Raw genomic sequence first — 13,560 nt, 5'->3', positions numbered from 1 at the left:
TAAATAGATGATTGATGAACTATAGTAAAATTACACCGCATATTTATCAAAATATACAGACTTACTTTAAAATCGTGGAGGAGGCTGCAATCCGCAAATTTTTGTTGGAAGACGAAAAGGTAGAGAGTGCATGGTTGATAACCTTAAGAAACAAAGACTATCAATAGCAACATAGGATAATTAAAATTTTCAGCAACAAAAGGAATCAATAGATGCAAATATGAGCCTTCTGAAGATTACAAAATTACTTTTAAAAGATTAACTAATCTTTTGGAATTTTCATGCATAAATTTTTTATGCTACAATAAAACAGTTTTGTCTGGAAACAGCTGGAAATCTCATTATGATAATTTTGGTACATTATTCTTAGTCAATACACGGAAATGATATAATGAAAATCACATTTTGTTGATTCTATTGAAAAAAGTTTTGAAATGCATAAGTGCATTTAGATAAAAAAAATTTTCTGATATAAATTTTTTACATGTAGTAAAGTCACAGTCCCAAGCTAAACTTCTCAGAAACTCAATCATAAAAATAAACTAACAACACTAGGAACACTATGTAGCTATAAAAAAGGCTACATTTTTGTGCTGATTTTCTCAATAGGTTTCCATATTTGAAAGGAAGAAACAGCTAGAAATATAGATAAACTGCAATTTTCTTGCTTTTCCCTTCAAAGAAGTAATTCCATCAAAATTAGCATAACAATCAAATCTTGTTTTGGATATGCTCAGCAAAAAAATCTCTACAAAGCACTGATTAATTGGACTGCTTGCCTTTGTTCTGTTTTCAAGCATTTCTGAGACAGATGCAGATGATGTAAAGCAGTTGCAGAAGATTCTTTGTACCAGCATAGCATTAGCAGGAGGATGATCCGGACTGTTAAGTAAGAAGACAAAAATCTCATTCCTCATCACATATAATCATCAACTGATAATGATCTAGCATTAAAAAAGGGTTTACATATCAAATGCATTTGCCAGACTTTTTGCAAAATGTAGTTAATGAATTTTAGGAATTTGTAGCTAAGAGTCAAACCTGGCAGCCTGGCGAACTGTGTCGATAAAATTTGAAGCAACCTCATGACTGAGCAATTTTTCATTAATGAACTTCAGCATGATAAGAAGCCTGACTGAATCCAATCCTGCATGTAGAAATAAAAAGTATTACTCATTGATAAAACAGTCAAAATGGAATTAATTATGCAAAAATAATATGAGGTCAAAATTATTCAGTATCTCAAACAATGTGGTCAATGAAAGACTCAACAAGCAATGTGCTTAAAAATTCTTTATTGATAGAAACAATAACACCCAGCTTTTATTAAACATACCTGGAAACATTAACTTTACAGGCCATTTTAGCAATTTGTCAATAACTTCAAGCAATAATTGGCATTGTTCTTCATTTATGTCTTTGTGGTTGCAAACAATCTCTAAACTGTCTGATAAATAAGATAGCACACAGTTAGCAATATTGAACCAGAAATTCTACTGAATCAATCATCAAATTTTGCCAAAAAATGAAGAAATTGCCTTTTTCTGGCAAAAAACAAAATCAGTGCTATTTGTAAGCAAAAAAGACATAGAGTCAGTTGCAGAATCAAATACACTTGTGAGCTAGAAGGATTAAAAATACCCTGACTTAGAGCCTGTTCATAGGGAGAAAGTTTTGTAAAGAGGGAATCTTGGCTAGCCAGTGAAATAATTATCAACCTTCCATATGCACATATTTTCCTGCCTTGCCAGGATAACTTTAGAGCTATTCTGAATAATGTGTGTGGATTGTGTCAAGGATTGTGTGCAAATTAAATCTTTTTCCCTGGTTTGCTGGGAAAACCTGTTCATATGGGGTAATATTTCCTCACCTCGGTGTGATCCCGGCTAGCCAGAAAAATGTTTTCTCCTGTGAACGCTTGTGCTATTATGCGTATTACAACTATATGGGGCAGGATCTCAGCTTAATGGGATTCCTGCTTTACTGGGAAAGTGTCAGAGAAAATTTTTCCATAAGAACAGGCCCTCAGACAGTGACGAGTAACAAAAAGACAGGGTTTAGACAATAAGCAGATGGTGCACTGTCAAAAAATTATAGCATAGGGTCTTAGACAAAATGAATTCAGAGCAACTGTTGTTGGGTCATCCCATAGTTACTAAGTGCCATGCATTGAGAGTTGGGCTAGCGTACTCCACTTCTACAGGATTATCGGGCTTTATAACAAACAATATAAAAGAGGAAATCAGTTGTTTGCTGTAGTTTATCAGTTGGTGAGTTATCTAGCATTGGACTGTATTCAACAACAGCAGCCAATAGCTGATAATTTGACAGGTTAAATAAACATATGATGAGTGTACTCACCTGCTAAAGCAGCAAGTTCATCTTCAGTTAACATGACGCTCTGTTATTACAACCAAAGAATAAGTCGATTAGAATTAATCGTGGAGAATTTATGGTTAATAGCAATGAGATGTATTGTAAAGGCCGGTTATATGATTAAATAAAAGAAGATTTTACACCCTTGCTACAATAGGTAGCAAATACCTCTTACCTTACATAATTAACTTATGAGAATTATGTGACAAGTGAATCTTTTGTTGAATTCTTCATCACCAATTAACAAATGAATGCATAGAAAACATATTTACATTCAAAAGAAGGGGATACAAGATGCTTACACAAACCTCATCTACTTGAGAATTGAATTCCCTCAGCTTTGTAACTATTGGCAGAGGTTTAGCTTGATCAAATGACAAATATTCAGCCTGAAAAGAGAACCCAGGCATGTTTATGGTAACAGAATCTAATGAATAAAGCCATACAACAAAGTAACTTAAGAAAAAAAACCACTTTTAGTAGAACATATGTTCTGATCCTCTCTGTATATCATAATTACTGGATTTCTTTGATAGTAAGCCTACTTCCGATATCAGCCACACAAAATGAAGCTTGGATTGAACTCCAAGACACAAATCTCATATCAATGTTAAGATATTTAGTTTTAAAAAGGCCAAATCTATGCGACTTTGAAACTCTCAAATACCACCAACTTGTACATAACATTTAGAGAATCAAAAACACTAATCCCGGTATTCCAACTTCTCATATTTTCATATTTTATTCAACTTGCTGGTATTCCAAATTTATATTATATTTAACTTGCTGTCTTAAAGAACATAAAAGTATTGGACTGGAACTCTACGAGCAAAGAGATGGTTCTTCACGAATGGTTGCCTGTTTATAGATGAAAAGGTAGCCACTTTTGATCAAAAAACTTTTCTTCAGCTGTTTAGCAAACAGAGTTAACATTGATTAAAGATATTGCGAGTAATCAGGAAATAACATCTTTATGGAGATTGATGTTTCCAGCATAAAAAAATCTTCAGTGAAAATCAAGTGAGAAAAAACAGTGACAGAACGATAGACCCCCAGAGACTAATGACAAATAGTTGAAAAATTTTGAGAGAAATGTGCATGGTAATAGGAGATGGAGGTGGTCAAAGAAAACGCCATTGTAAGATTTAACGTCCTTAATTCTCTTTAATCAGGGGACCGGCATGTTTGCGCTTCAGTCTTCAAGCTTTTAAAATCTTGGTGGAAATGAGTTGAATTAGAGCGTCAAAAACAGAAAGATGCGCTAGGTTGAGGCATTTTTAACAAGCTATATGATGCTTGTCTATAGTGATAGGCAGCTTGGGTTGGAGGGAGTGAGGCAAGGTTATATTCCCAGTAGGGTTATTTCAATCGCAGGATGAATTTTCTAGACCCAGCTGCCTTATTGTCAAATCAAAATGCCGAAACAAGCTAAACCCGTTTCTCCAGACAACCCTTTTAGGACCCTCTGTATGGATGGGAAAAATAGCCCGGCAATCGATTCACCATCATAAGAACCAATTAGGGAAGTGAACTGGATTTATGGCATCGAAAAAGATAAGAAAAAGGAAGTGCATCAAAAACCTCTGGTGCGCTCTGGTATTTGATTTAAACAAACATAGTATCATTTCTAAGCAACATTGTTTACAGAAAACCTCTGCCTTTCAATTGAAACATAAAGTAATTCCAGAGCGATGACATCACAAAAATCTATTTTAAACATTTTTCAATCTTGACCATACAACCGAAAAAGCACAAAGTACACCTCCAAATGTGCAAAAATCAGTATAATACTTTATACATTGGCTGAGAAATTGTCACGTGAGCACAGGCTTTTCCCCATAAAATCACTGTAATTTGGTCTTGGTTCATAACTTTCTGAGCCAGGCCAAAAAAAATAATCCGTTAGCAAACTTGAAATCTTTCGTTTGCCATATCTCGCCCAGTTTTGAACATATTTAGCTGATTTCGCATATTGAGAGGTATTCTACGCTCTTCTACTTCTAGATTATGTTGTCAAAATTAAAACATCTAAATACAAATTTTTGAAAACGTCACAGTGAATTATCAGTAAATCGTAACCTTTCTTAGTTAGAAAATAATTCGATGGAACAGATGAAAACAATCCTATAGTGTATCAGCTGATAAAAAAAGGAAAGCCTTAATGCTTTACATATACCCAGTCTAAGAGGTTTTGAGCGCTGATCTAGAATACCATGCAAGAAAAAAGGTTTTTTATACAAGACAATTAAAAAAGCATATTGTTCAAAAGTAAGAATTATAAGATAAAAGATCAAAAGAAAGATAACTACCTTTGGGAAATACAAAATTTTGTCTGCTATCGCTTCCTTCAAAAGGCAAATATAAGATTAAGTTTGAAAACAGAATGAAAACATAAGTTAATTGCATAAAGACTTTAATTGTTTATGGTGACTAAATGCCTTGTGGGATATTAAAGCTTGCAAATGCTGTTTATCATTGTTTATCACAAAAAACTAACTCTTCTCTAGGGCACCAATGGAGCTTAGCTACCTGAATTTTTTACAACGTTATCAGCTTTTTTTTAAAATAAGTCATATGATAATCCTCGTTAGAATAATCCTCAAATCTAGCAAAAGAGGGTTGCTTTAAGTCAATTATCTATGAATTTTTTGTCGAAATTCAAAAATTAAGTTAATAAAATAAGATTAGTAACCTTTTTGCCATTTGCAGGGGTATACCGCGACGCACCTAAAATGGTAGAATACAAATTTAAAAAAAAATCAGAGATAAGATAATTTTCAAAGAAAAGCTACAGTTGATAAAATCATATTTTGCAGTATAGGCAAAATATGCTATTCAAACAATTGCATGGCTTCCTTATTGGCGGTTCAAAGAAATAATGATGCCGAAACAAGCAGTTTTACAAGCCTAAATGCAGCTTTCAATTGCTCATCAACATTAAACAGAAAATGTAAGATAAAGGGCCTAATTACATAAAAGTTTTCACCCTAGGGTCTCTACTGTCAATTTCTACTGTTTTTGAGTTGATGTTAATGACGTAAACTTTTCCAGCCCAATCATCAAAACTTCCATGCAGACATACCCCAACAAGGAAGCAATGATTTTGCCAAAATATTAGGCTGTTTACAACGCATGTGAAGATATAACTGCTTATTAGCAAATACAACGAACATAAATTAAAATACTGAGTATTTTGCAGCTAAATCCAATACTATTTTCCTGAAAAGAATAAGCTACTCAAATTGATTAACGAGAAGGGAATGCTTTCAATCAAAAAATCTAGGTGGTTTTTCCTTAAAAATGCATATATGCGCGATAGACAGACACACCAATAGGGGCACATTGGAACAGGCTCCAAGCTGAGAGGGGTCCCAAAAGGTTACAAAAAAGTTCCTAAAAATGACAACAATAACAGTTATTATGATGCCATCAAGAACCCATCTTTACTTTTGCTCCAGGTCACAGAAAAGTACTCGGTTAACCTGTACCGTAAATCCTCGGATAAGCCCCCGGGGGCTTATTTGCAAAAATGAATTTTAAGGTAGGGGCTTTTTCGAAGAGGGGCTTAGTCGAGCGTGTGGGCATATTCGAGGATTTACGGTATACAGACCAAATCTTCCTAAAATTACTAACATTAGACAAAAACGTCTCACCTGTGAAAGGGTCTTGCATATTTGCCGGATTCCTTGGAGGATTGCTTGCTTGGCCACCTGGGACATACCTATTGCCACCTGTAAAAAAAAATCACCCTAATATATAAAAGCTACTTTTTTGATAGTACTAAATGCTTAATGATGATTAAATGAAATTTGATCAGAGTTAATTTTGAGCTTTTGAGCTTCAACTAATTTGCTTGTTATGCCTTTTAGTATAGCTTTGCGTTTTGAGTTTCTTTCACGGAATCGTTAAAATCTCTCATACCTTCAGGAATTGTTTACGCTTTTTAGCGTTTTTTTATGCTATTGGGTAGGACTGGTGCATCAGCTATTTATGAGGAAGATAGGCTTTTCCTGTCCACTCACTCTCAATTATCAATCACATTTGAGGGGTATTGGGTACCCTTCATGTTAGAGATTTATAGTAGGTTGAGCGATTGGCTCCGATGCCCCAACTGCCCAACTTGCTCTTGTTGATGTGGGAATGTAGCCTCACGACTGACCTTCTGAGGTCTATGGCATGGTTTTCTGAGAGAGCTTTATCCTCTTTACATTGTATTGGTTCTTCATTCTTGAGGAAGTAAATTAATAAAGCTATATTCAGTTGCCTAATGACTGTAGAGACCTTGGAGTACCTTGGAGTTGCAACTTAAGCCATGGCCAAAGCAATGGAAAATCTGCGCTTGTTGGGTATTTTTGGACATAGTTTCGAGGTAAGCTGTAAGGTTCAACTTCATTCACTCTCAACAATGGTATAATAAAGAGGACTTTTGTTCTTTGAGGCACCATTTGAGGAATATAAAGTTGTCACAACAAGTAAAGAAGCAGTTGCTTGCAAACCAAAATAACAAATCAAGGCAAAAACAATTTTATAAAACACATAAGTACATTACAGCTAGCACCATTGAGAAGATCTTTCATAAACACAATTGCATAGACATCGCAGGTTACTAGTGAAAAACGTGCAATAACTGCAATATATAAATCAAATACCTGTGAACGGATCTTGAAATGCATTTATTTGGGGATCTGATGACTGAACCCTTGAGCCAGGGATATATCTTGAGCCTCCTACGAAAATAAAAACAATACATTTTACTTTATAATCACATAAAATGTTGCTTTTTCAGATTGAAGTCAATATTACCTAAATTCACCAAAAAGAAGGAAAACTCTTTCTTTCATATGCTTTCTACACATTTCACTTGCTTCATTTCTCTTTACTCCTATACTTCTATGCCTACCGCTTCCATATTTCTATATGATTAACTATGCAACAATTCGAGTAACATAAACTTGTTACAAGAAACTCAACTGTAAGTTAAAATGATTTGTTAGTCAATAACTGTCTTCTATATTTCATTTAAAAACAAGCTACCATTAATTTTGACTGTATCTCCGATTGATGGGGGCGGAAGCAGTCAGAAATAAAACTAAGAAAAACAGATGCCACACCAGAAACGTTTGCAATGTATTTGGTTAGTGATACCATTGACAGGCAACTGCGGGCATTCTTAGTCGATATACATAGCCATAAAGTAATAGCACAAGATGTTAACTATCGAAAGGATGTGCAAAAGGCTATGGATGTTTAATGTATGTATCAAATCTATGGAAATGTACATAATTTATGGCAAGAAATGAAAATATTTTTTACCATTGCCTATTACAAGAATAAATGACGCGATTAACAACTTAGTAGAATAAGCATACTTGAATCCCTAATAAGAGGTCTAGCTGGATCCACCTTCAATTTCATTGAAACGACTTCAAAACAAATAAATTGAATTCAAGAAAATATGTATAGAAACTGAACTGGACCCAGATCTGACGATCCTCATTATCTATACAATTGGCACGTTTGTTGATTACCTCAAGCGACTATTTCTTTACGCGAGTTAATCTAAGTTGAATCCAGGCTAAGGGAGTCTTGCTAAGATTCTCGTTCTGAAACATAGGATACTCGTGTTGATTCAGGGTTAAGATAACCCCTATAGACATTCAAAATGTGGTGTAACAAGCTAGTTTTAAACCATCCACCGCTGTACACTATCGCACCAAATATTGGACACGGGAGGAAGCGGTCTAGGCTACCAGAGTGTGTGATACAAAGATTAGACATTTTTTTTTATTTTTCGTTAAAAATCTCAGCCATTTCGACATGATGGTGGTTCCCAAAATGCACGCAAATGCGTCTAAGAGTGATTTCAGCTCAAGCTATTGTCTAAATAACATTGCTCTTTAGTGTAGTGCAAAAACAGCTTTCTAAAGTCTCCCCCACAAGATGTGGGAAGCTAGTTAGGAATTTGTAGTGTAAGAGTGGCTGTGAAACGTAACGTACCTGTGAAAGGATCTGAAAACTGTGGCTCTGCTTGTCCTATTCTTACATTTTTAGTATTCTTTAGAATAAATTGAACCACTTCTTCCAAAAACGAGGGGCTTAGATCGTTTTCTCCCAAGAATTTATGAGCTGCCATCCAGGGATCGTCTGAAAAACAAGTCAATCGTCACAAAAAACGCTACAAGAGACGCAGGGTACAAACTTACATAAATGGCATTAGCTCGTGTACTTCTTAAATACTCCATATATCAAAACTGAAAATAGGCCGCCAGTTGTTCATGGGAATCAGCTACAGTAAGAGCCCACGTAAAGGAACCTGGCTGTTTCCAATTAGCCCAAACAGGTTCTTTAATTTTCAAGGACGAATTCTGGTATTTATATGCCTTATAGGTTTTCTAAAGGTGTTAGGATGTCCCAGTGGTTTGGGTCGAGGACTAAAGATCCAAAGGTCTGCAGTTCGAGTCACTGGCAAGACTAGACTTTCATTTATAGTGAGGAGAGTCGCCAGCTTTCTGTAATTTCAGGGGTGGGAATCATGAGGTGTGGTTACATAGAGAGGAAGGACCAGGATACTGCTCGCTGAGCATCGCTTTTCAATGGTCTAACAATACCTTGCAAGGTTAGGTAGCAATAAATACAAATGCAAAATGCTTAATGATGTATATAAATAGCATCGCAAAGATATGCAAAAAAAGAAGGGCAATCACCAGAAGCAAGGAAGAATGTAAGAAAAGTTTTGGGGGCGGGGCAACTCACCTGTAATGTTAAAAGGCAGTTTGAGAGGTGGCTTTCCTTCTGCTATGTCTACATCGAAAACGTAATCATATTCCTTGAAGAGAAATAAAATTTCAATTAAGAAGTTATAAATTTGGCCAAATAATGTATAATCAAAGCAAGTGAAATATAGAAATCATTTCCCGAATTCCAACTTCTAGCTACAAAAAACCCTGATATATTTATCGCGATCTTTATGAAAATATGTTCATTAGTCTGCCATTTAGTGTCAATTTTCCTTCTGAAAACTGTGGTTCAGCAAAAACTTGTGAAAGATCAAGACCCTCTAGAACTGAACAATATTTAAGTAACAGTAATAACTTTCATTTGGTCAAGAAGAAATTTTTTAAATCATCTAACGATTGTAAATTTTCAAGGATCATCTAACGATCAATTTAACTTTGACAACCTATTATTCAAAGTTCATGTCTTAGATTAATTTCACGGCATAACTAACCAAATATGAATTCACTAAATATATAGCAAAAATAAGCAAAGATTAACCTGGAAATTCAGAAAATCATAAGTAGAATTTATTTGAAGGCCGGTACACACATGGTTATTAATATATTATACCTTTCCATTATAGACTTTCTTATTCGAAGTTCGTGCAGTGCCATCTTGCCCGGCTGCCCCAACAACATCGCCAATCTAATCGGGAAAAAGGAAATTTCAAAGGGCCAAACAAGGACAAGAATTCACATAAAATTATAAAAACTTTTTCGCTAAAATACTCTTTAAACAAAGAAAAAGTAATTATATACAGGAATATAAATTCAATAAAATTTTCACTGCTATTATAACGATAAATTAACATAGATAAAACATTCCTTTATTCAATTACTAGATAGATCAAAACCTTCAATAATATGTCTTTATTAATGTGTCTTGAATCTTCATTAAATCTTCAAAATATTTAAACTACAAGACTCTTTGGAGGAAAGAGTGAAGACATAGAAAATTATAAGAAACACAGAATATTAAAGTTTTTTGGTAACGCAAAATGTGAAGATTGCACGAAAAAGCGGAAACAAAACATACTGAAGCACTTTTCGCCGACACTCTTTAGAGTATAAACGTCCGATAATGCTGGAAAGGAAGCTGAAAATTTATAGCCAGGTTTGGATCGATACATAAAATTTCTGTTTCTGTGTGTGTTCTTCTTTTACATTTGGTGCCAGGGTCATTGATAATATCTCCCTAATTGTTCTCTCTAGTTCACTCCACGTATATGGGCCGTAATAGTTACTGAATGTTTTACTGTTTGCAGTTTTGGAACATAGAAGTGTCTGTTTGTTAACATGTTAACCTCTTTGCTATGAAAATTTATTTGATATGGTTTGTAGAGAAACTGTTTTATGTTGGTAGGTTAGTATTGCAATGCCGTGTAGTCATCTATTCTGGAGAGATAGCACATTTTCTTCGATTAGGCGCCGTAGATAAGGTGTGGATAATCAACGTGAACAACTATTTGGGCTTTCTGATGGATTCTGTCTATCTTTCTTTTGTCTGCTACCCCGCAGAAATGACACTATAAGGCATTATTTCAAGTGAGAGGATTGCTGTCTTGCAGGCTGCTAGGTTTTTTTGGTGAGCGTTATGCTACGGAATACAGATATCCTGGCCCCGGCTATTGCACAAATTGTTGATATAAATGCCAAACTGACGATGTTAGTACCAAATACAAGCTCTTCGTCGATCTCAGTTCCAAGTACCTTGAGACATCTTGCTTGCTCTGCTATTGCTTGGTACATGACCTCTTGTTTGCTTTCAGGTAGTTTTTCTTGCACTATTTTGAAACCATATCGATATATTGGTTCAGACATATCTTAACTTCATTCCGTTCTTTCTGGAATTAATAATTCTGATGATCGTCAACGTACATGCTACATGGCTGTGCTACGTGTTGAAGGCTATTTATTGTGAAAAATATGTCATAGCTGGGGACCAAATGCTGATCCCTGCGGGCATCCCCTTTCTGTTTCTTTCCATTTGCTTATTATGATCCACAGTTTGACCCTATTCTGTCTTTGCTAAAAATATGATGTTATTAATCTCAGGGAGACTTTGAAAAGGCCATAGAGTTCAAGCTTTTTTGGTAGAAGACTTCGAACCATGGAATCGAAGGCTTTTTTCGTGCCTGTAGAGACTAAGACTGTTATCGTTCTTTTGCAAAGTGTAAAGCTCCATTTATCGATGAGCCATAGCAGTGGAGCTTCTGTGCTTTCTTCTTCAAGCACGACCTTTTTTGTCAAATGAATATGTTGGTTGCTTGCTGAGTTTTCTTAGGAAACATTTTCAATTCAGTTTAAAACTGTGATTGGCTTGTAATTGATGGGTAATTTTCCTTGTTATATCTATGAGTTCTATAATAGTTGAAGAGGCGGAGCTAGTGGTTCGGCAATCATTTTAAGGAATTCAGGCGTTATTCCATCCCATTCGGTGGCTTCTTCGATGACAGAGCTTCTTTGACATTTTGTTGGGATATCAGAGGAAAGTTGAGTTCAGAGCACTTACATTGTCCTTTCGAACGAAGCAAAAACGGATGAAAGCAAGCTTCAAAGCTCTTGTAGGAAACGTAACTAGATATATATTATAAACTTCCCGCTATAGCTATTTCGTAATTATTTTCAAAAAGTAACTAATTAGACAAATTCAGCAAAGAAGAGGCCACAAAATAAGTTTAATAAACATCTCTTAAACGTCAAAGTTACAATCCTACGGAGTGCTACATCGAGAATGTGGGTATAGCCCTTTTCAACTTTTTGTGTAAAGCAAAAACTTTAAACAAACCTTTTTCCATTGTTGCTGTGAGGCATCCCACTAAAACAAGGCGGTTCGATAACTAATAATGACAGAATACTTTATAGTGATTAAACATAAGAAATATATATACATATCAAAAGCTTCAACTGCACGTGTGATAAGCATGAGATAGATTTTCAAGAAAAACACCTTCACGTAACATAACATAACATAACATAACATAACAAAACACAACATAACATAACATAACATAACATAACATAACATAACATAACATAACATAACATAACATAACATAACATAACATAACATAACATAACATAATATAACATAATATAACATAACATAAACAATACCTGATGAGCAGCAACTTTTGATCCTTGCTTTATCAATTTCGTTTGGCCATCCTTTACACCTTAAACAGGAATCAACAACTCACTTACGTATGCTTACAAATGATCTTAATCTTTTTTTTTTTAAATCTAATTCTGACTAACCACGGTCAAAGAAAATCGAGATCAAATTTGTTCATCACAAAAATTTATGAAAAACCTGTATCGAAAATACTTTCTATGCACGGTTTCAGAGCATATTCTTTTTCAAAGTGAAAATTTTTATAAAACTTTTACACTATTCGAAATTAATGAAATTACTACTTCAATTTTAAAACAAATTTTTCACTATCTTTCTTTAATCTTCAGTCCATCAAAGTTTGGTGATATTTCTAAATTATTTCAAAAGCTTTTGTCGCATGGCGGATAGATACAAACACGTTTATACATTTGATCACAAATTCATAGAAATGTAAAAAATTCTAGAAATACCTGGTGTTAAAAGGGCCTCTGGTCCAGGAAGCTCATCTTTGTCGATTTCTCCCAGATCAAGACTTAGAAGAAACGAGCAAATATAAGTATTGGATCCATGGTTATATGCTTTGATGTGATGAGTAAATACTTTGGGACCCTTCTGCTACTTCGTGTTATCCTTGTTCCAAAATAAACTGTTCACCTTGATATATATGTCTAGCTAATACTAACATTGTTACTTAAATCAATAATGGTTTTTGGTTTACAAATGACAAAAAAAGCAAATCTCAAAAAAGTGGAAACTTTCAAAAAAAATATAAAAAGAAAATCATGATAGCTTGAATTTTAAGACCCACTGTCAACCAACAAAGAAGCTTCTTTATTTTACGAAGTCTTCTCTTGTTTATCAACATTGCTCCTACTCAATTTCACAATTATCTGTTTTAGAAAGAAAGATATTGGGAATTACTTTGACGCTGCAGGTATGGCTTGATTTGCAACTTCTTCTTCAAATGCCTGGTATGCAAGAAAAAACCGGTTAGGAGATACAACACCTTGCATCGATTTAAATACGTGCAAAAATGACACACAAATACTATTGTCTTTACTACATTTGCAATTGCTTTCAAACACAAACTCAAATCAATTTTCTAATTAACTTTATTTTCAGAATTCAGTCTCTAAACCAATATTTTGGAAATAATTGATGAGTTCATTAGTTTTAATTACCCGCTAATAAACTACCAAACAATATTTGTATTAGAACAACAATTGCGACGTATTTTGTAGTAAGATCGGAATTTGAGGAATTTTTGTTTGATTATATTTTCAAAGATTAATA

The 13,560-nt window shown here is 34.5% G+C and overlaps 1 protein-coding gene across 1 annotated transcript in view; it reads right to left on the bottom strand.

The window, feature by feature from the left end:
• LOC135693797 (phospholipase A-2-activating protein) overlaps positions 1–13,560 on the bottom strand; it is a 28,060-nt gene that overhangs the window by 5,821 nt on the left and 8,679 nt on the right. Inside the window, exons 9-25 of the mRNA XM_065212370.2 lie at positions 13,189–13,235; positions 12,738–12,799; positions 12,270–12,328; positions 11,941–11,970; positions 9,724–9,798; positions 9,130–9,202; positions 8,374–8,520; positions 7,026–7,103; positions 6,030–6,107; positions 5,069–5,103; positions 4,686–4,721; positions 2,685–2,765; positions 2,362–2,401; positions 1,337–1,447; positions 1,042–1,147; positions 780–882; positions 66–142 (exon numbers count right to left, since the gene is read on the bottom strand). Coding sequence (XP_065068442.2) covers positions 66–142; positions 780–882; positions 1,042–1,147; positions 1,337–1,447; positions 2,362–2,401; positions 2,685–2,765; positions 4,686–4,721; positions 5,069–5,103; positions 6,030–6,107; positions 7,026–7,103; positions 8,374–8,520; positions 9,130–9,202; positions 9,724–9,798; positions 11,941–11,970; positions 12,270–12,328; positions 12,738–12,799; positions 13,189–13,235 — 1,238 coding nt within the window. The remainder of the gene's footprint in view (positions 1–65; positions 143–779; positions 883–1,041; positions 1,148–1,336; positions 1,448–2,361; positions 2,402–2,684; positions 2,766–4,685; positions 4,722–5,068; positions 5,104–6,029; positions 6,108–7,025; positions 7,104–8,373; positions 8,521–9,129; positions 9,203–9,723; positions 9,799–11,940; positions 11,971–12,269; positions 12,329–12,737; positions 12,800–13,188; positions 13,236–13,560) is intronic.

This window comes from Rhopilema esculentum, chromosome 11 (genome assembly GCF_057945365.1).
Source record: "Rhopilema esculentum isolate cy_ngs chromosome 11, ASM5794536v1, whole genome shotgun sequence".
Lineage (NCBI taxonomy): Eukaryota > Metazoa > Cnidaria > Scyphozoa > Rhizostomeae > Rhizostomatidae > Rhopilema > Rhopilema esculentum.
Note: the sequence above shows the minus strand (reverse complement) of the source record. Positions and strands in the feature narration are given on the sequence as shown.